A 22,602-nucleotide genomic window follows, 5' to 3' on the forward strand; every position below is an offset into this window, starting at 1 on the left:
AAAATGTGACAAAAAAGTCATAGGTTAGTATGTCGTCCAAAATGTGACCAAAAAGTCATAGGTTAGTATGTGGTCCAAAATTTGACCAAAAAGTCATAGGTTAGTATGTCGTCCAAAATGTGACCAAAAAGTCATAGGTTAGTATGTCGTCCAAAATGTGACCAAAAAGTCATAGGTTAGTATGTCGTCCAAAATGTGACCAAAAAGTCATAGGTTAGTATGTCGTCCAAAATTTGACAAAAAAGTCATAGGTTAGTATGTCGTCCAAAATGTGACCAAAAAGTCATAGGTTAGTATGTCGTCCAAAATGTGACAAAAAAGTCATAGGTTAGTATGTCGTCCAAAATGTGTCAAAAAAGTCATAGGTTAGTATGTCGTCCAAAATGTGACAAAAAAGTCATAGGTTAGTATGTCGTCCAAAATGTGACAAAAAAGTCATAGGTTAGTATGTTGTCCAAAATTTGACAAAAAAGTCATAGGTTAGTATGTCGTCCAAAATTTGACAAAAAAGTCATAGGTTAGTATGTCGTCCTAAACGTGAAAAAAAGTCATAGGTTAGTATGTCGTCCAAAATTTGACAAAAAAGTCATAGGTTAGTATGTCGTCCAAAATATGACCAAAAAGTCATAGGTTAGTATGTCGTCCAAAATTTGAAAAAAAAAGTCATAGGTTAGTATGTCGTCCAAAATGTGACCAAAAAGTCATAGGTTAGTATGTCGTCCTAAATGTGAAAAAAAAGTCATAGGTTAGTATGTCGTCCAAAATTTGACAAAAAAGTCATAGGTTAGTATGTCGTCCAAAATTGGACAAAAAAGTCATAGGTTAGTATGTCATCCAAAATGTGACAAAAAAGTCATAGGTTTGGATGTCGTCCAAAATTTGACAAAAAAGTCATAGGTTAGTATGTCGTCCAAAATGTGACCAAAAAGTCATAGGTTAGTATGTCGTCCAAAATTTGACAAAAAAGTCATAGGTTAGTATGTCGTCCAAAATGTGACCAAAAAGTCATAGGTTAGTATGTTGTCCAAAATGTGAACAAAAAAAATCATAGGTTAGTAATATAATAGTAATATAAAAGCCAAAAACACAAAATTGTAAAAGGCTATATAGTACAGAGGTATGGTGTAGTGATACACTGTTGTAACAGGTCAAAATGGATCTAATATATATATTATTAATGAAACATGTAAAACAATGATGTTATTATAAGCTACTTAAAAAAATGTCAATAAATATAAAATCAGAAAAATGTCATACTGTAATAAAAAGGCATCAAACCAAAAAAAATGTAAAAACTATTGTACATGTTTTACAGCCATTTAAAGTATACAAAACTGATTTATTTATTATAATAATTGCCTGCAGTACCATCACAGAAATGTATATTAAAATATTTAATAAAAAAAATACTTGTAAAAAAGTGCACAGTACAGTGTCAAAAATGCCAAAAAAAGTCAAGTTATTGAGTAAGAAGGCATCAAAATAATAAACAAGTATGGTATAAATGCTGATGTCGTCATAGTTATTATTAAAAAATGTATGACATAAGATTAGAAATGTAAAAGCTGTGGAGAAGTCAGAGAGAAAGAAAAAAAGGAATAATTGAGACAGTTTGATGTGTTGACTTTAATCCATCCGTTTGTTTTTCATACATGAAATTAAAAAAAGTTCCGTACACACCAGAGAATCAGGTTCTTCAGTGTTTCACTAATAATTCAAATCCTTCTGAATCCTTTATTGAGTCTTTTCATTTGTTAGGAAATGAACAACATCTTGTTAAAACTTTTTTTTATTCCAACACAAACGTTACCTAATTATTACTTTAAAACAATAGCAGGTTCTCCACTTTGTGGTCCAAAGTAATTATTATTTGCAGCCCCACAACAGAGAAATTTAGACTTTCTGCCAAATTAGATCCTACGATGGAGAATTAGAGATCAAACTGAAAAGGAAAAAAATATTTAATCTTTCCAGAATAAAGTCGTAACATTATGAGAATAAAGTCGTAACATCTTGAGGAAAAAGTCGTAACATTTCACAAATAAAGACGTAACATTTAGAGAATCATTTTATAATATTATGAAAATAAAGTCGCAATATTACAAGAAAAAAATTGTAACATTAAGAGAATAAAGTTGTAATATTACGAGAAAAAAGTCGTAACATTAAAAGAATAAAGTTGTAATATTACGAGAAAAAAGTCGTAACATTAAGAGAATAAAGTCGTAGCATTACAAGAATAAAGTCGTAATATTACAAGAATAAAGTCGTAATTTTACGAGAATAAAGTCATGAGAATAAAGTTGTAACATTGGAGAATAAAGTCGTAACCTTACGAGAAAAAGGTTGTAACAATATGAGAATAAAGTCGTAATATTACGAGAATAAAGTCGTAATATTACGAGAAGAAAGTCATGAGAATAAAGTTGTAACATTGGAGAATAAAGTCGTAACCTTACGAGAAAAAGGTTGTAACAATATGAGAATAAAGTCGTAATATTACGAGAATAAAGTCGTAATATTACGAGAATAAAGTCGTAATATTATGAGAATAAAGTCATGAGACTACAATAGTAACATTGTGAGAATAAAGTCATAATATTATGCTTTTATTCTCGAAAGATTTGATTTGTTTGGCCCTAATTCTCCGTCGTAAGATCCAGATCTCAAATAGAAAAAGAAAAAAATCTGTTTGCCCAAGAGTGAAAGAATCCAGGTGTTTCTAAACGTAAACGTGGCAACACATCATCTTTCATTGTACAAAAATTATTTTCGCTTATACAGTTTATCCATAATCAACATCGTTTCACCACAACCACAAGTGAGCTCTTGCTTTCATATCATTTAAACCACACAGAGAAGAGTAAATAACCATTCATGCTGCTGTGGTGATCCATGTACTGACCTGTGACCTGTGTCACGTGACTCTTCACCTCTGCATCACACGGTTATGGCTATCAAATCAAATGTGCTTCCATCCACCTGCTGACAGTTGTGAGCAGAAATAAATATACAAGGGTTGTAGAAAACAAAAAGTCAGGTCAGTGAGTGTCACCGACACAAAAAAGGCATTTTCCTCTGTTGTTGTTTGGCTCAGTGTATAAAACTGGTGTCGTACCAGAGAGAGGGAACAGACAGTAACGTCTGAGGAAGTTTTCCAGTAAACAACTTCCATTTTCTTCTAAAAGGAAAAAACGTTTTTTCAAGTTTGTACTTCAAACAATGAAAAGTATAAGTAATGAGACTTTTTAAAAGTAACTCTTACTTGTGCAATATTGAACCTAGTGATGTGACAAAACCTTCCTTTTGCACACTGTGGCTAAGAGCGAGTCTGTTTTCTGTATTTTTTTTCTTTTTAAAACACTGTAAAATACCTCCTTTGAGACAACGTATGAGACATCATAAGAACACAGATTGGACGACACGGTGCTTTACGTGAATTTGTCCAGACTGGACTTTAAATCTGTGTATGTTCTCAATCCTTCAGCGAATGCTATGGCGTGTCCAGACTTGACATGGTCACGTCCTACCCAAGGTCATTATAGTTACTGCAAACTAATGAAAGAGAAAAGTTCAAAGATAAACGACAACTAAATGAAACTGAATTGTGGGTTTACAAAACTAACTAAAATTGTAGTGATGTGCTTAGTCTTTGTAAATTTATTTCATACATAATCCTTCTGGGTTCATATAAAACGTGTTTATTTTTTAATAATATAAGGAGTTGTGTATTATCACCGTGGCAATTTACTAAGGGTGCACCCTTTGTGAGTACTAAGGCTAAGTGGCGTCTTTTGTTGGGTTTTTATGACATAATACTTTATAATGACTTTTTAGAATCTTGCACCTGGAAAAAAACTAGCAAACCCGCTCTAAAAAAAAATAAAGTAATGAAGAATCCAAAACTATTATAACCTTGGTCCTACCTCAAAGTGTCTGACGATATTTTCGAACAACGTATTTGGAAAGTAAATAATAAATACACTCAAGGAAGAGTTCCTTGAACCTGAGTTATTTACCTAACTTTTAATCTGGGTGGTCAAATGGTAATATTGTGATGTCAAATGTTTCATCTGTTGCTCTCAGACACTGTCCTCCAGTGACGGGGACGGATGATAAAGGTGAGAAACGGTCGCCTCAAAACAAACGGCCTCACTGTGGCAAAGTATTTTTTTGTATTTTTGAAAATACAAAAGAACAGTGTTTTATTTTGATACATGGTGTGGCTGCTTTATATTGATGCATTTATTAGTTGGGTAATTTATTTTGAAATATTTTGTCAAAATTCAAGGGCAGAACAGGTGTATCTATAACACGGCTTATGTGTGTACTGTTTTCAATTCTCACGACACTACATTTCACCATAGTCAGTGTGATTGCAGCATCTTCTTTAGTCACAGGGACGTTCTCACTTGGTAATAACCGCCTTCTTAGTAATGCTTGCTCTCCTGCTTCCTCCTCCTGCTGCTCCTCCTCCTCCATGCCAAAGATGGCCGGGGATGGTGAAGGCATCCACACTCATACCCATAGTTTTTGAAGGGATGGCACTAAACTGCTTCCTGTCCGAGCTGTATTTATAGATGGCCTCCACCTGGGTGGAGCCGATTGTCCGGGGACCCACTCCGGCCAGTCGCACCAGCTCCTGAGAGTCAGGGTTCATGGTGTAAACACCTCTGAACTGGCAGCTGGAATCACGGAAGAGGATGAGGAAGTGGTTGGCAGGACTCTTCTCTATCTCCTGAGGTTCAAAGGAAATTAAAGAGAATATTAACCTTCCAGAAACTGTGTGTTTAATACAACAGACAGGATTTAAGGAACAATGGAAACCTCTACCTCGACTATCTTGTTTTTCTGTGTCTCGTTGACCTTTCCCGCCAGGCAGCAGCGAGAGAGTGCGTTATTAATGATAAATTTGTTGGACTTGAAGCTTGGTTCTTTGAAGAGCTTTGGACCTGAAATTTAAAACACACACACACATTCTTGTTTGTACAAACCTAGACGTACAGCTGTCAATACACAACACTGAAGATTGTACTGCTTTGTCGTACTGCACCTGTGTATTCTAGGGCCGGTGACGCTCCGTTAGAACCACTCTCCAAGTCCCTTTCTCCGCTCTGATTGGCCAGTTTACTCGGTGTCACACATCTTGAAGGTGAATCATGGCGGCTGCTGAGAGAGAGAGAGATCAACAATGACCTTAACTCGTATACCTGTGCTATATTTGATAACGGAATAATTCATGCATTCATTGTCAACAAGAAATAAGGGAGGACGACCCACACTCCACTAATTAGCTGAAACAAACAGTTGTGTTTGCAATGTAAACGGTTACAAAAACTAAAGACCCTTGACAGAACAATGATGGTCCTTCGATAAAAGGCCTGTCAACAACTTCAGTTCTTACTATGTGAGAAATAAGTCAAGTGAAAGAACCAGGGATCTGGTCTTCTTTCAATCTAGTATTATACTATACTGTCTAATTGAAGTCCAGTATAACCCAGAGAAGGTGGAACTTATCAGCAAATTAGCAAACAGGCTTTTAGCTTCTCAGGATGTTAGCATTCTGGACTGTGTTTACAATTTTTATCCTTATGTATGGGAAATATTGCATTTTGCTCCATTTACAGCTAATGTTAGCATGTTACTGTGATAAAAGGAAATGTGTACTAACATTAGCAAGTTACAAGTAATTAGCACATTAATGTGATTACATTGACACCTCTCATGTCGCTACCACTGCAGCTAAAAGAGATTGCGTACCTTTGGGGTTTCTTAGTGTGGTCACTCCCAACGTTTCCTGGCTCATCCGTTGCTGCCAAGGTGAGGGAGGAGTGAGAGTACACTTTGTTCAACTTAGACCCTAAAAAACATTTAAAAAAAATTAAATGTAATCAGTTAAATCATCAACAGAATACCTGATGTACTTATAACTTTCAATTCATTCAATTTACCCGCGGTTCCTTTGGCTGGACTCAATGACAGCTTAGTTTCCTCCCTGGTCATACTTCGAGGCCGAGAACGGGTTTTCTTTGCTGAAGATCGTCCCTGATTGGAAGATTTCTGCCGCATCATTTTGTCCAAGTCATCCATGATCTTAAGCTGATGTCGCAGCGCATACTCCCCTCGTGTGAAATCCCCCCAACGGGCGCCTGGAGTAGCAGGAGGAGTAGGGGAAGGGGAGGTGGTGCCTGCCGGTGGTGTATTTGAAGGAGACGCTATTCTCCTGTCTGAAGACGTAGGTCTGAGAGAGGGAATAAAGGTGACTTTTTCCAGATAAGCTTTAGAGCGTATACGATGACAAAGCTGCTTAGATAAATATGCATGTGCTTACCTGATTTCCTTTTCTTGCTCGAGCCACTGTCTCCTCTTCTTCATCTCCTCTGTTCTCCTTTGTTGTCTCTCCAGTAGAAGAGCTTTACGCTGGGCCATCTCCCCTTCATGATACAACTCCTCATCCTACAACCACACAAATGCACAATATTACCAAAATGATTGCACAGATTCTGCATGCATGCAAGGCAAACTCAAATGTCACCAGCTCACCTTAAAGAAGAATCCTATTCCTCCTTTGGTATCTTGATCATTTTGTTCTGCACTTGGTTCCAACATCTGTGTTTGTCTTGTATCGTCTTTGGATTCTGTTTTTTCTTCTGGGGAGTCTGTAACTTCTGCTCCAAGATTCAGCTGCTCTATAGGATCGAGGAGTTCTGGGGCGAGCCTCCTCACTGGTTCTGCAGCAGATTCAGTGTGATCACTCATAGAATCAGAGGAGAATTCGTGCCCCTCATCTGTTGGTTCATCACTGCCCCCCTCAGGCCCTCCAAGAGATGACAGCGACACCTCAATCAGGCTGCAGCGATTCCCTGCACCACCATGTCTCCCCCCTTCACCTCCTGTGCTGTATGCAGCAGAGAGGGACAAAGTCTCACTCTCAAATGAGCACTCTGACGGAGCACCAGAGCTGCTGCCACAAGCAGCCCTGGGATGATCTTGCCTGGTCTGTGAAGGGGCCGGCAGCGCTCCAACAGCCTCCACGTCCTCCTGCTCCTGCTCCAGCTCCAGACTAAATTGGGTTGGTGTTTCACTGGAGCCTGTTTCTGATGTGCTCTCATCAGGCTGTAGTTGCTGAGCAGGCTGAGGAGATGCCTGAGGAGTCTGGGGGCCACCAATACGGAAGGAGGAGGAGGTCTGAACCTGACATTTGCTGGGCGACACACGGCGTAAGTGGGGGAGTGTGTCCACAGTCTGGGTCGGAGCCAAGACACGGTTGAGTGGAGGGAACTTGAGTTCAGAAGGCCGTGGATGGGGGCGCTGATTTTGCAGACGCTGGTGGTGTTTGGGGCTGCGAGGTGTGGAGGAGTGAATCTTTGTGCGAGGGGCGGGGCAAGAGGAAGAGATGGCCGTTTTTGGAGAGGTGGACAAGGAATGAATGTTAGATCGTCGTGACGGAGAAGAAGCAGTGGGGACATTGGGATTAGTAGGGATTACCCAGCCTTTACTGGTGCTCCTGGTCGGAGTCTTTGTCGGGGTTCTTGGTGGGGTCTTTGTTGGAGTGTGTGGAGGAGTTTTAGGTGGTGTTTGGATGTTACTTCTAAGTGTTGATTTTGGAGTGGTCTTGTGGTTATTTATAGGTCTTTGGTTGCTCATGAGCTGCTGTTGCTGATCTGTGAGTTTCTGCATGTCCTTCTGCAGTGACTGCAGGGCTTCACTCAGTTTATTCACCACTTCATTGTATTCCACAAAAACAGCTTCACCTGCTTTCTCTTTTTCTGTTCCCTTTTTACTATCAATAGAGAAAGTGACCTGCTTCTCTAATCGTGGTGGATTGGAAACAGATGGATTCTCTTTCTCTTTATTGCCATCTTTTTCTTCCTCCTTTTTTTCCTTTTCTTCTTCCTGTTTTAGTTGCTCCTCCATCTGGGTAAGGCGCTCCTCCAGGGTGAGACTATCCTCCTCCGCTGCCTGCCCTCCTCCCTCTCCTTGCTCTCTTTTTAGTTGAAGGAAAGCATTTTTTCCAAGCCTCTGTCTGTGTTTTGCAAATATGGCTTCAATGCGCCTTTTTTGAGCTTCAATGCTTTTCCGTTTTTCCTCCAGACGAGCACCCAACTCCCAGGCCTCAGAGCCTGGTTCAGGGCATCTGGGACCTGGGCTGTCCTGATGGCCAGGTGCACCAGCTGGGGTTGAGGGTGTGTGTGGAGTTCCCGGAGTTCCCGGAGTTCCTGGAGTTCCTTGGGTTGGAGTAGATGTCGACTCCTCACCAGGAGCAGCAGGATGTCGCCTCCTGTTGTCTCGTCGCTCAGCAAAGCTTGTCATTCGTGGACTATTGCTGGTGCTGTGGTTTCCTTGGTGACCACTACTAGGTCGAATATTACCCGGGGCATTTCTGGGGGTATCATCCGATGCTTCAGAGGAGTCAACACTGCCATCTCTTAGAACAGAGTCATCATCACGTGACATATCAGAGCTCCGCCCTGATCGCTCTCTCCTCTCTGCCCTTCCTTGCTTTTCTGTACCACCCACCCCTCCTCCAACAGGCCGGTAGAGAATTCCAGAGCGACTGGGAGCAGAGCTACTGAGCTGAGGATTATCTTCCTCCAGGCAGTGCAGGAAGAAACCAGCAGGGGCTCCCTCAGGACGTAACCTGGGCTCCGGCTTTCCTCCAAACACCCCTCCACCTTTTTCTGGTATCCTTACCTTCTTCACGCCTTTGCTGTTGGGAGTGTGCACCACCTGTAGTGCCTCCTCAATAGTTGGCAGCTCTCCTAGTGGTGCCGTTTGTGCATAAGGTCCCCAGGAAGACCTCTGCATTGGGGCTGAAGCACTGACCAGGTGGCTGAGGTCCTCTGGAGGGCTGTATGGGACACGAGTCATTGCAGGGATGCCGGTGGTTAGGTTGTCAGTGCTGACAGAGTGAAAGACAGAATCTATTGGATTTCCCATCACAATGTCAACATCACTGTCGAGGCCAAATGGGATGCTGAAAGTCACTGCTGACAGAGGACGACTGCAGAGTGATGATGGAAGGATGGACCAATGGATGGATTGTTTCAAAAAGTATGGAAAAGCAGAAACCACAGAAGCCAAAGTAAGAAGATTAAGAACGTAAGATAAAAATATGAATGCAGCACAACATTTACTATCGAAATTACACAGAGCTTTTAAGTATATCTACCTGATTTGTTTCTTTGTCCAACTTTTGTTCTCTGAATATACAGATAGCAAGATAGAGAATAAATGAGTAAATAACAGTTGATTTAGTTTGATTCATTTTAAAGAACCACATTTTTTCTTACCCGGTGACACTGGTGACGAGATGGGCACAAAGGGATGTTTGAATATAAAAGACGGAGAACCACTGAAACAGGATAAAACAGAAAAAATTAACTCAAAAATAACAACACCAAAATAAAGTAGTGTTCTAAGAACCAGGTTTTATGGCTTTGTTTCTGGGCATCTAGTTCAGATTTTTTTTCTCTCACTGGTTATTTTGACTACATGTTTATTGTTTTTTGGATTTGTTTTTCAGGTTTGCTGCTTTTGAAATAGTGCTACCCAAAAACAAATATGGTCTTTCAATTGCTTCAAAGAACTAACAGGCAGTCTAACGTGATAACCTTATGTCTAGATTCAAGGGTCTTGTAAGAAAAAAGTGATTATTTGTTCTGCCTGACCAAATTTTGAGTGTGGCATTCACGAGAAAGAAGGTTTTGATACCTGTTACTGTTCCCACTGACAGGACTTGTGCAGCCCAGGAACCTTGAGACATCTGAAAGACACACGGGTGCTGCAGTTTCAGAGGCTGTCACTGATTTATCAAACAACCAGGGGCAACAATGATGCGGGGAGGGATTGGAAGCAGACTGAATGTAACAAACCTATGAGGTCGATGGGTTGTATGGGCTGGACAAAATCAGGCTTCTTGACCTCAAACCAGTCCAGCAGCTCTGCTATGAAGTTCATGATGTTCAGCTGAGGAGGAAACAAAACCACATCAGGTGGAGGATTAGAACAGGTACATAAAACCAAATTTCCAGGTGCTTTACTCGCAGTGAAAATTAGGACAATCAAAATAACCGACTTACGTGGAGAACTGGTGGAGCGTAGAGCAGGTCCTCCACAGCGAGGGAGCATGAGTTCTGTAAATTGGTCTCACAGAACTCTTTGATCAGCTGCAGGTTGTAAACACTGTCGGCCACCGACATGGTGTCCTTCAGACAAACATCTGGACGAGAAGAGAAAGTAAAACATAAACATATTGATATCGTGTGTTTTAGTACTGTATATGTATTTTAGCAAGTAGTAATATTATCAAACCTATTTTCTGTTATATGACACTTATTTTGATTGATGGGCAACACTGACACGTTTGCACATACTTTAGCCAAACATTAATATTTTATCGCCTAAATGCGTAGCATGTATGTATGCATCTGTGTTCATGTGTGTACCCTCTAGAGGCAGCAAGCTCGGGCAGTAAAAGTGCAACACAGCAGCTACAGCACAGCCATTAGACAGATCTTTGACCGCAGAAACCAGGGGGAAAGTAGGCGTCAGCTTCGACTGCACTTTATCTTTCCTATAACGGATCTGCAGAAGAACGAGAGGGAATGGGGAGGAGGAGGACAAGATAGAGAAGAGGGTAAAAAGAGGAAGAGTGGTGCATTGACAAGGAAAGAAGAAAATAAATCGTAAGGAGGATACAGAAAGATTAGGCATATGAAAAATTGAAAAAGGCACAGAAAGTTAGAAATGATGACAGAATTAAATGTACAACCAGCCAGGACTGCCCTGCTCTCTCATAGACTGTGCAGCCAAGAAATAAGAAATAAGCAACATTTGCATACATACACACAGACACCAATCAGAAGATGCAGCAAAAAGGTGGAGCAAAAAAAAGACTGGGAAACAATTATGGCTAAAAGGAAAAAAAAGTCTGTGATTTTATGAAAAGATGAAAATCTATTCTGGTGCCCATGCAGCAGACGGAAACTGTGAGTTATAGCCTTTAGTTGTCATTACAATCTGCTGTACATATTCATAGTTTTAGTTTTATCTAAAGACAAGATAAGGCACAAAACATTTATTTACTCAACTTGTAACAAATAAATTAATTAACTAGTCTTGTTTTCTGACTAATTATCTTTAACAGATGCTGGTGATGTCCGCTCTGTTTGTTCATGGGCTGGTAAAAGTTGCTTGATTTATTTCATGTCCTGTAACTGCTTCTAGCTAAAGTAGCAGCTACAGTGGCGGCCAGAAGCAGCTACAGCTAGTAGCAGCTACAGTTAGTAGCAGCTACAGTAGCAGCTACAGCTAGTAGCAGCTACAGTTAGTAGCAGCTACAGTAGCAGCTACAGCTAGTAGCAGCTTTTTTAGCTATTTCTATCAGCAAACAAACAAACAGAGGCTCAATCATTCTCCTCACTTCACCAGTTAAAGATGGCTGCCTTCTATTAAGAAAAAACTGAAATATGACAAGTTGGCAAATAGTTGCATATCATGTTTAATTGCGCTAAATCTTGCCTTAGATAAAATAAAATGAACTACATTCATATTGCTCAGTGCTTCATCTCCACTTTAAATATATAAAAATAAAAGAAATCTAAAAAGTAAAGGAAATGTGCTAATGCCATAACTTATGCTAAATGATGTGCAGCATTGTTGCAAAGAGGAAAAGTGTGTGTTACATTGTTTTGAAACACACACTTAAAATAAAAGAAACATAAATAAATATTGTTAAAAGCTAGTGAGTGTTGAATGATCCATCCAACCTCGGGGTTGGAGTGGTGATTAGTTTGCAGTCGGTCATTGGACAACAGTGTGGAAGAGGTGTGGCGATTGGTCGGTCTGTCTGTCAGTCAGTCAAGTGCGTTGCTACAGGACACGTGGGAGGATGAAGGTGAGACAAGAGCGAGGAGTTATACGTTACCACTGGTGGCTTATTTCCCGACTCCTTCAAACAAAAAGCGATAGCATGCTGGAATGGGGGATGGCAGAGAGAGGGAAACAAGCATAAATGACAAGGGGGCCGGTCATCATGGGAACCGCCACACCCACAAAGTCACATGGCACTGCTCAGGAGAAGAGGAGCAACGGGGAGGAGGAGAGTAAGGATGGGACCATGTAGGATTTTATCTTGCATCGCTGTAAACAGCACTCACAATCAGTTGATCATGGCGACTTTCCAGTGACGCAATAATTATGGAGAAACAATTCACCTCACTTGAAAATATCCTGTGTATTTCACATGAAAATGTGTATCCTATTATTGCAAAACACAAACAAACAAAACCCCAAATTATTTCTGACCAAAATGTATGGGAAAGTGATTTCTGCTGCGTTCACACCGGACGTGATGAAGATTTTTTGTGTTGAGATTCTTCAGATAACGTCACATACTTGTCGGCAGTCAGACTCAAAATGGCAGCCAGACACAAAATGGGGATAGAAAACTAGCATCTCTGTGTGTGAGCACCCGAAGCTCTACGATACAAGTTGCCGTATGTAGCGGGGCAAAAAAAAACCCAGAAGAGAGCTTGGAAACTCGAATTCAGGCTGGCCGCTGAAGCTGATGACATAGGTGGTTGATGTTCTACAAATGATCTTGCGGCACACCACACAAATTTGCATTTGTGAACACAGCATTCGAGACCGTTTAAGAGTTTATAGTGGATTATTTGAATTATTGCAATAACATTGAGAATTGCATTTATTTTGACAACCTATATCCCAACCTATAGCATTAGTTCACTGGATAAAGCTCCACCGTTTTTCATGTGTCATATAAGTGAAATTTTACATTTACATTTAGCATTTGTGGACCTAATGTGTAACATTAGTAACATCGGTTTATTCTACCTTCAACTTTCCAATTTATCCCGGCTTGGGACCCACACTAGGAGAACGCTGGATGTAACCCTCCCCTGCTAAAGTAGCGACTAGTAGCAGCTACAGTAGCAGCTAAAATAGCATCTAGTAGCAGCTACAGTAGCAGCTAAAGTGGCATCTAGTAGCAGCTACAGTAGCAGCTAAAATAGCATCTAGTAGCAGCTACAGTAGCAGCTAAAATAGCATCTAGTAGCAGCTACAGTAGCAGCTAAAGTAGCAGCTACAGTAGCAGCTAAAGTAGCATCTAGTAGCAGCTACTACGATAGCGGCTAGTATCAGCTGCAATAGTAGCTAATAGCAGTTACCGTAGAAGAAAGAAGGCTCCACCCAATTTCATCTTAGAAAAACAAAAAAAACTAGTGACTAGCGACTAGTAGCAGCTACAGTAGCAGCTAAAATAGCATCTAGTAGCAGCTACAGTAGCAGCTAAAGTAGCAGATAAAGTAGCATCTAGTAGCAGCTAAAATAGCATCTAGTAGCAGCTACAGTAGCAGCTAAAGTAGCATCTAGTAGCAGCTACAGTAGTAGCTACTACGACAGCGGCTAGTAGCAGCTGCAATAGTAGCTAATAGCAGTTACCGTAGAAGAAAGAAGGCTCCACCCAATTTCATCTTAGAAAAACAAAAAAAAGTGAATCATAATTGTTTTGGTCAGTATGTATGGGACAATATGGATATTCTATCTCACGAATATCCATATTGTCCCATGTGTAAAGGAGAGGAACGGGGGCAAACAAAGGGGGACCCCTCCCTCCTCTCCAACATCTCCCCCTCCAACTCCACTCTGATAATCTGGGCAGTTTAAGATGAAATTGACGACTAAATGATTCAAAGTCAGAAAAACACCCAGGGGTCCAAAACAGCGTTAATTATAAATGGCAATAATTTCCGGGTCATTTCAGTGGCATCTTATTAGTCAGCTGAAAAGGTCATACAGACAGGCACTTTTTCTTATAATAGGACAGGTAAAGAGGTTTCGTGGCATTTCCAGCAGGCACAGTAATGTCAGCCACAGCCAATGGACACACTCAGAGAGAAGGAAGGAGAGAAGAAGAAGAAGAAGAAGAAGAGGACACTTACGGGGACTAGTTTCCAGTACCAGCGGTTGGACTGACACTGCCCGAGGGCAACGCACGACAGAGGTGAACCACGGAGAGGAAACAGAAGCAGAGCGAGGTCGATGTTAGAAGCTGAAGCAACATAGCAATGGGAGACAGTGTTTGTGTGTGTGTACTTGTATTTATATCTTTGTGAGGTACAAAAAAAACATACAAATCTATCTTTGTGAGGACATTTTGATCTTGAGGGGACATCATTGGGTTAGAATTAGGTTTAGGTTAGGGTTAGGGTAAGGGTAAGACACTCAGTTGTGATGGGTAAGGTAAGGGGATATGGAATGCATTATGTTTATGATGTGTCCTCACTAAGATATAAAACCAAGTTTGTGTGTGTGTGTGTGTGTGTGTGTTACCGTTTCCTGAGCAGGCTGCAGATCTGTACACGACTGTGACTTGAGAGGCTCGTCTTCCTCTGTGCTTTCTCTCAGCTTCTGGTTTAGCTGTTGGCACATGATGGCACAATTAATTATTTAATATAGGACAAATCAGTTTTAAAGCTGGATTAGGCAAAATATGCTCATCTTGTCAGATTAGTATTTAATGACCTGGGGTTGAGTTCTCTCTGAAATGTCCAGTGATTGGTAAAGTCTCATGTCATAGGCCAAATCACCCTGAGACTAAAAAAAGAGTCTAGAGGAGGTGTAGAAGTCCAGGTTTTTATCAGTGACACCAAAATTATGTCGCAAATGCACTTTTAAGACACATCAGAGTTTGCTGATCACTTCAAATTTTCTAAAAAATTATATTTACATTACAAACATCCTTCATAACAAGGTGCTGCAGAATTGTAGGAGTCAAGATTAAACCTGATATCATCTTTTATATGATTATAATATACTCAAATATTACAATCAATGGGCCACATGACAGAATAGTAGCCAGTGCTACTGCCTTGCAACAAAAAGACAGGGGCTCGCAACCTGGTCATAACAAGGGCCGTTTTCTCCAGTTTTCCCACAGTCCAAAAAGGTCAGAGGTTAATTTGACACTTCAATTTGTTACGATGCTATGATGTAACCCGCCTTTCGCTCTGTGTCAGCTGGGATTTGGCACCAGCAGCCCCGCGACCCTCATGTGGAGGATAATGCCGTAGACGATGGATGGATTATAATCAATATTAAAGAAAATATGAAAACAGGTCATTAATAAGAAGGATAAACAACGTTGGTCTCACCATGTTGACCCAGAACAGCAGAGCGTTCTCCCACGGAGCCCCGGCGCCCATCTGCTCCGCCTCCAGCGCCATCTTCACCTGACCGACTGTCTCTTTGGCAGCCAGTGACATCATAGAGTCAATCAGAGCAAGGTGGCATTTCTACACCAATCAGAGACAAGAAGAGGGACAATATAACCAATCACCTTTCTTTCGTTCTTTTTTTTTTTTTGCCCAGTGCTACAAACGTACCAACTTGAGGGGAACACTGCAGAGATCTTCCTCTGTGACATCAACATCCTGGACCTTTGGAGTGAAACCTTTTCTAATGAGGTACTGCAGGAGGGCGGAGGTGTCGGCAGGTGACCCCTGCGACGCTCGGCAGTAGATCTCCGGGGTGAGAAGCAGCTTGGAGACAGCCGGCTTAAGGTGCTCTTGTTCATACCGGTCCTTGTAAAGTGGCTCCTGCAACTCAACAGGAATGGTTTCTGAAGAAGACAGAAGAGGACTCAGTGAGCTGTGATTGGTTCATCATTTCAGTCCGGACTGGGCTTTGTTTTGAATGCTGCACTGTTGCCATGCATGGTTCCCAGAGGAAGGACTTTGTCTCTAATGACACATTGATATTTTAGGGAAATGTCTTGAGGGTGTTATCATGTTAATCAAGTTTAAACTTTGACATTTTCTGTTGGTCAAACTTGTTTTGTTAACATCTTCTTAGATTGGTTTGTATAAATTCATGTTTCATGGTTCATAGAGGATGAATCCTGAAGACTTTACCAATCCCAACACTTCTCCTGTCATGGCACCACAAGGCGGACATTAAAACTATTTTTGCAACCTCTGATGGTTAGTTTAAACAAAACAGGTTCCAGGCCCAATCCAGACATTCTTATGTATCATGAGAGACCATTGAATGTACTCTATGTACATACTGGACATAACACTTTGTGCAGATGATGGTTATTCAAAGACAAAAGATCACCAAAAGTAGAAGGATTCATAATCTGGTAACCATAAGTGTAAGAAATATACATTTCTTTTACAGCTTCAGAGTCATTGTGAAGGTTAAGGTCTCCACTCCCACTACTCTCTGTTAGCAGAAAACCAGCCTTCCAAGATCCTCAGAATCAGGAGGTCTCATAAAAACTCTTGGGTCTGGCAAGAAACACAAATTGCTTTACAACAGTTAGGATAAAGTGGTAGACATTGTATGTTCAAAGTGGTCATAAAATATAGAGTATTTTCCTATCTTCACTATAATTACTATTCTTATTATACAAATACTTATTTATAGGATTCGTCTATAGGGGGAGCTATGTAGTGAAAAAAGCGGAATGTATTGCAAAGTTCTGCTTTAAAAACCTAAAATGAAGTTGTCATCAAATAGGTGCATGGTTGCAGGTGCACAGTGAGTGGACCGGTTTTAAAACAACTGGCCAAAATGCTAAACTTGAGTGTTCACAGTGGCACTTCACAAACACATGAGTGACTCCACACTTGATCAGTGCGTTAGCATCATAGAAGTTGGAGCGACAGAGTCTTCGCTGCACAGAAGCACCGTGTTTATTAACAGGAAAGAGTTTTAGAATGAATATTTCAGTGGTGCAGGTTCAAGAGTGCACTCACTCATTATGTACTGACAGATGTTCTCCGTCTACTAATGGACTTAACTCTTACCTCCATGTGCATACTTTGTAAGAAAATGGGGAAAAGTGAGTCCGTGCATTGAACTGCTTTGTGAAATCTTTGCTGCAGCCTCACTGTTGTGTCTTTGCTGGCAGAGAACACGACACATCTACACATCTACACATCTACACATCTACTGGACAAAAGTGGCGACACTTCCACACAATGGAAATTTGGGGCAACATGTAATCTGACTGCGGGAGAGAATAACGTCATCATCTGCATGAACAGCTCAGCCCAGAGAGGTTTCTCAGACTAAAGTGTGGCTCCATGGAGTGACTGGGTCATTTCATGGGTACACACACACTTTCCTGACCCATATTCCAACTCTGCAGCCTCTGGACATGAACACAAGTCAGGATAATCCTGAAGATTGAGGCAGACTACGCCTGCACTCACTCATCTGTCCTTGCACATCACTATGACTCCTTTTTAGATTTCAGGAGAGGAGAGGAGAGGAGAGGAGAGGAGGGAGGTTATCTATCTGTGTCAGCGCACAAACAGCAGTTTGAAACACACACACACTCCGCTGCAGTGTGACACACACACTCTTTGGGGTTAAACCATTGCCTTTCACACTCTGCAGCACTGGGAGGACATAAAACTGCCCGTCACTATGGGAACAGTGGAAAATTGAGGAGAGTCACAGAGGAGGGTGGACTGCAGAGTGGGACCCATGCAGCTTAACCCACATAATTCAACACTAACATAATCTGGAGGGAACAGACGCAGGCCTGTGGAGCTAAAAACAGAACCAACAGTGTTACAGACTCAAACGTGATCAAGTAAAACTCTCATTAATATAAATGTTTACACACAGGATAATAATAAGGACACTGACACAAAACCTCCTCAGCACAGTGTCCTAACTACAGGGTGGACTACAATATCAATATTTCACATCTTGTACATGACTTAACTTCAAATATTAAATACACAGATGTGTGTCAGTTTTTGGGGGTCAAGTTATGGAACGAACTCAATGATGAAATGAAATTGTGTTAAACTCTTTTGGGGTTCAAAAAATGTTTGAAATGTAAAATAAAATACAGCTTACAATGTGAATTAAAAGTCTAGTATTGTACAGGAGAGGCAAAAATAAGCCATGTGCTTCAGCCTATTCCTTTTTCAGTTATTGGCATAATTGTGTTAAATGATGTCGCTTTATTTCTTACTTTTTATATGAATGCAACCAAAACAAAGATGTTCATTCTCATTTGAGATCACCACCGTTTTAAAAACCTTAAATCCTCCAACAGTGAAACAATTATTCTACTTCCAAATACGACCATCAGGAGACTTCTGATTCCTCTTTTTATCATCAACCAACAACAGAAAACAAAACAAACACAAAGAGGAAACGCTCACATATACGATCAAACTTATTTATCTAATTATCAAAACAGATATGATGCCATTTTCTGTGATTGATTTGTTGTGCGTGCGTGCGCACACACACACACACACACACACACATTATGTTAACATACATGTTTGATTGATTGACAGCAGGCGACAGCTAAGCTTCCATTTAGAGTCGTGTTTCTGGCCGCCTGATCAATGTGAGTGCAACATTATAGCTCTATGTTTGGTCTCCACTCACTTTCCATTCAACCGTCTGTCCGTCTGTCTTCTGGTACAATAGGACGTAGAACAAACCAAAATAAAACCATCGAATCGCAGCAAAAACTTGTGATTCTCTAATTGCGTTGTTTCAAATTCGATTTTTCGCAAGTTTGATTCCAAAATACTATCGTTCAGTGGCCAACTGTCCAGGTTGGATGGGGTGCACAGCAGCCCCTTGTGACCCTCATGTGGAGGCTAAAGCGGTAGAAGATGGATGGATGGATGATTCAGTCCTAATGTGTAGTTCTGAAGGCTTTTAGCCTCTTTTAGGTCATACTTTTTTATTTTCCACTCCATATCTTTATGGTTTTAAGAAAACTACACACTTCCTGCACTTGTCACATTTAGCAGATAGACATTTTCCTGAGAAGATGGATGGATGGATGGTTAGATAGATAGAAATCTTGAACAGAGAGAGACTGAGTTAGGCATTGTGTTTATGTTTTTCTTCTGGGCCTCCATTAAAATTCTATGACGACCAGCTGACAGACATGGAGGCCTTCCTCTCTCCCTCTTCCCTCCTCCCCATCCGTCCCTCCCTCCCTCCCTCCCTCCCTGCTGTTGCTGTGTCTCACAGACACAGTGACTCACAGACTGGACATAAATGTGAGATGGATTTGTGTCTAAGGTCATTACCACAGCAAAAGACACAGAGACGTGAATCGTTTACACGTCAGGACAACTGAGGGGAGTCTACTCCTGCAGACTCAGTGTGACATCACTATGTTAGTCAGCAATGACACACACACACACACCTTATTGTATTCTTTATATATCTCTCTCTCGTTTCCAGTATTTATTAGGCACATGGGTTATGTTGCAAACCAGAATTCTCTCATTGGGGACTAATAAAGGATTTTATTCTTAATTAATTTGAACTTATTGTGTATTTTATTGATGTATTTGTTACTGTTTTGTTACCACCTTGGGACAACGGCTCTAAACCAGCATTTATTATATACTCTGGCATTTTTATGTCTCATATTTACCACTGATGTTTATTCATGCACTGGATTTGCTGATTTAGGCCTGTATTCCTTCTCTTTTTCTTTCTTTCTTTCTTTCTGTCTGTCCATCCATGCTGTGCAGATTAAGCCTCTAGATGGGCCCTGATATAGATACACTGATCAATAATGATAATAATAATTGATTGGAAAGCCTATTGTGTGATGATGTCATGCAGTAAACCTGAATAAAGACCACCAACGTGAATCAGTTCACATTTGAGCCATTATCCATCAATAATCTAATAAGTGACTCAGACTCACACACTCCATTGTGTTATAAAATAACGCCTACTGTGTGCCACGCGCGCCTACTGCCCAACAACGTGGGTGCGTAACACTGACACAAATATTATGCCGTGCTGACCCATCCACAGACACACACGAGTTATATTTAAACACGCAGGTAATTCACATGCACGGAGGGGAGAGTCTCTTTGCTTTGCAGCTTCTTCACTTATTTATTTAGTTTTATGTTATTCCCCGGCACAGGCCTGAGGGTAGCGGCTCCGACAAAAGGCTTTTGTTGCACTGCAGCGCTGACAGACAGACTCCTCCAGCATCAGCATCATCAGCATCATCATCATCATCATCATCATCATCCACTGGGGAGATTCCTCCTCACATTCACACGTCAATAATGATGAGGAGGTGAAATCAGCCTCAATGGCAGAAGCAGAGAGGGAGGGAGGAAGGTACGTGAACGCACCACAGCAGCGGCTGCATGGATGAGGATGAGGAGGAAATGCTGCTGGAGCAGGATGGACACAACAACACGCATACACATGCACACTGAAAATACAATGGTAAACTCCGGCGCTCCCGTTTTAAATCAGGGTGGAGGAGAAGGAGGAGGAGAAATGATGGAGCGCCCCACCCAAGCAGCGCCTCCGCCTGAGTGATGGGAGCAGAGAGTCCGTACCTGCAGAGGCGTAAGACTTCGACAGCAGCCACCGGACACTGGCGCGGATCTTGGCCCGGTTAAAGTCGTACTGGTCCAAAGGTTTGATCTCCGGCACCGAGAAGGTCTTCTTCATCGCGCTGGGAGAGTCCACCATGGCCGCGCTGTGGCGCACGGAGAGCGCGGAGGAGGAGAGAGGAGCAGTAGCAGCAGCAGCAGCAGCAGCGCCGGGGAAATGGGAGGAGGAGGAGGAGGAGGAGAGAGATGAGGACCATGTGATGCAGACGCAGACTGAGACAACGAGGGATAAACACACAAAGTTAAAGGCGACTTAACAAAGGGATGAAAAAAGCTAAAACGTGTTTACAATTTTAAAATAACATAATACTACTACTACTAATAATAATAATAATAATAATAATAAGAAAATCAGTGCAGTGGAATAATAACATCTCACCCATTCATGTCAAATGTCACTCCAAAATAATCATATTTTTCTTATACTATATTATAATACAAACCTTCACGCCTAACATTAAAATTATTAGACAAAATTCCAACTGAGAAATGACTCAATCCACTCTAACCACCAGATGGCGCCATTGAGTGATACTTCACCTTTGACTCAGTGGAAACATCGCTGTGTGTACAGGTGCTGATTCTCATCCTCGTTGCCTCCCATCATGTGTAAAAAAGCAAAGCTGCATTCCTCTGGATCTGCCTGACCTTCCTTTCATGCAAAAAACGGGGGGACAAAAGGAGTTTCTTTAAAAATGTGTGTGTGTGTGTGTGTGTGTGTGTGTGTGTGAGAGAGAGTGAGAGAGAGAGAGTGAGAGGGCACCACATCCCAATCTCGCCTAGGACACCAAAATGAATCAGGCATGTCCTGTGTGTATGTGAGCTGTAAATCAGGCCAATGAAAGGTTCTCTTGTGTGATGGACAAAAACAAGTTGTTTATGCAGCAGCAGCCGCCGCTGAGAATGTACCTCAACCGGTTTGTCCTCTTCCTGTCCTGATGCAGGTGAATCGAGGAAATGAGTGAACACAGTGTCTCAGAGTGGAGTGAAGGTCTGACCTGCTTCAAACACAGAGATGTTAAAGGGAACAACAAACTGGACTCGAGTTCAGTGAAGACGACTCGACAACTTCTTCTGTGACTGAACTGCACACAGGAAATAAGGTGCGTTAGTACATTTGTGTGAAGTTTGTTTTGTTAGTGTCAGTGTTTGTGGGAACAAGAGCTTCAACATCACACTTCACGTGATATCTATTAGAACTATGCATAATATTTGGAATTGTATCATAGAAATGTCTTTTATTCATTATTTACCGTGTCTATTTCTCTAGAAATGTGCAGCATCATGTTCCGGGTGATTACAACGTCATGTACGATGTGTTGAATTTTAAATTGAATCAATGCAAGCATACGGTATCTGTTCTAGTACTTTGTTTTTGTTTAATTTCAATTAATTACCTTGAACAAAGAGGGCACAAGAGTTGAATATTCAAAGTGAAGCACTACGTCTTGCACTGACACTGCACTTTAACTAAACAAGTAAACCAGTTTAATAAATTTGGTTTTTAAAACTTAAAACAGAACAAACTTCAACTACAAAATCAAACCGAACAACTTAAGCTTAAAATAAGTTCTCCACACGCTACTGAGGGCATTAAGCAGCCGCTTCTGTTGCTTTTCCATTACAGTTTTAGCACGACTCGGTTCTACTCGACTCAGTTTGGAATCAGACGTGTTGTTTTCCATTACTTCCTCCTCAACGGACGTCTCTTCCTGTGACGACACTCTGACCGATCAGTGGCCGGCAGTCTGGTGACGTCACGCATAGTATCACCAGGTACCAGGTACTGTACTAAAGAAGTACCAGGTACTATGCTAGTGGAAACGCAACTTAACCGTGCCGTGCCGTGCCGAGGCGAGCCGGTGGAAACACGACACATCACTGATGGAAAAGCAAAATAAAACACGTTGAGTCGAGCCGAGTAGTGCTGTAACTGTTTAATGGAAAAGCTCCATTAGTTCGCTTTTGCCCTGATTTGTAGTTTTGCCATTGCAATAAAAAGTATGCATGTAAATGTATGTTCTGTATAAACCTGTAAACAATAAAAAAAAAAGTTAATTTAAGTGCATTAAATGACCTCAAATTCAAACATAATGAAATATTTAGCTTCCAGTAAGATTCAAGGTTGCATTCCTGAAGCCTGTGT

At 41.2% G+C, this 22,602-nt stretch overlaps 1 protein-coding gene across 3 annotated transcripts; it reads right to left on the reverse strand.

Annotated features, from left to right (window-relative positions):
* Nucleotides 1–1,611: 1,611 nt before the first annotated feature.
* LOC131467360 (calmodulin-regulated spectrin-associated protein 3-like) lies at nt 1,612–20,771 on the reverse strand. Of its 3 annotated transcripts, none has more exons than XM_058641214.1 (19): nt 20,400–20,771; nt 15,411–15,646; nt 15,180–15,320; nt 14,359–14,445; nt 13,968–14,003; nt 11,930–11,977; nt 10,449–10,587; nt 10,083–10,222; nt 9,876–9,969; nt 9,715–9,766; nt 9,294–9,355; nt 9,173–9,203; nt 6,544–9,004; nt 6,332–6,456; nt 5,952–6,241; nt 5,761–5,860; nt 5,054–5,166; nt 4,834–4,952; nt 1,612–4,738 (listed from the first exon to the last, which is right to left on the reverse strand). In XM_058641214.1, exons 1-19 carry the CDS (start codon nt 20,533–20,535, stop codon nt 4,409–4,411), a joined length of 4,740 nt encoding a protein of 1,579 aa, XP_058497197.1. In that variant the 5' UTR covers nt 20,536–20,771; the 3' UTR covers nt 1,612–4,408. The 3 variants fall into 3 exon arrangements, with proteins under 3 accessions (XP_058497197.1, XP_058497196.1, XP_058497199.1); XM_058641213.1 differs by having other exon boundaries at nt 5,054–5,169; XM_058641216.1 differs by lacking the exon at nt 11,930–11,977.
* Nucleotides 20,772–22,602: the final 1,831 nt, after the last annotated feature.

This window comes from Solea solea, chromosome 10, assembly GCF_958295425.1.
Source record: "Solea solea chromosome 10, fSolSol10.1, whole genome shotgun sequence".
NCBI lineage: Eukaryota > Metazoa > Chordata > Actinopteri > Pleuronectiformes > Soleidae > Solea > Solea solea.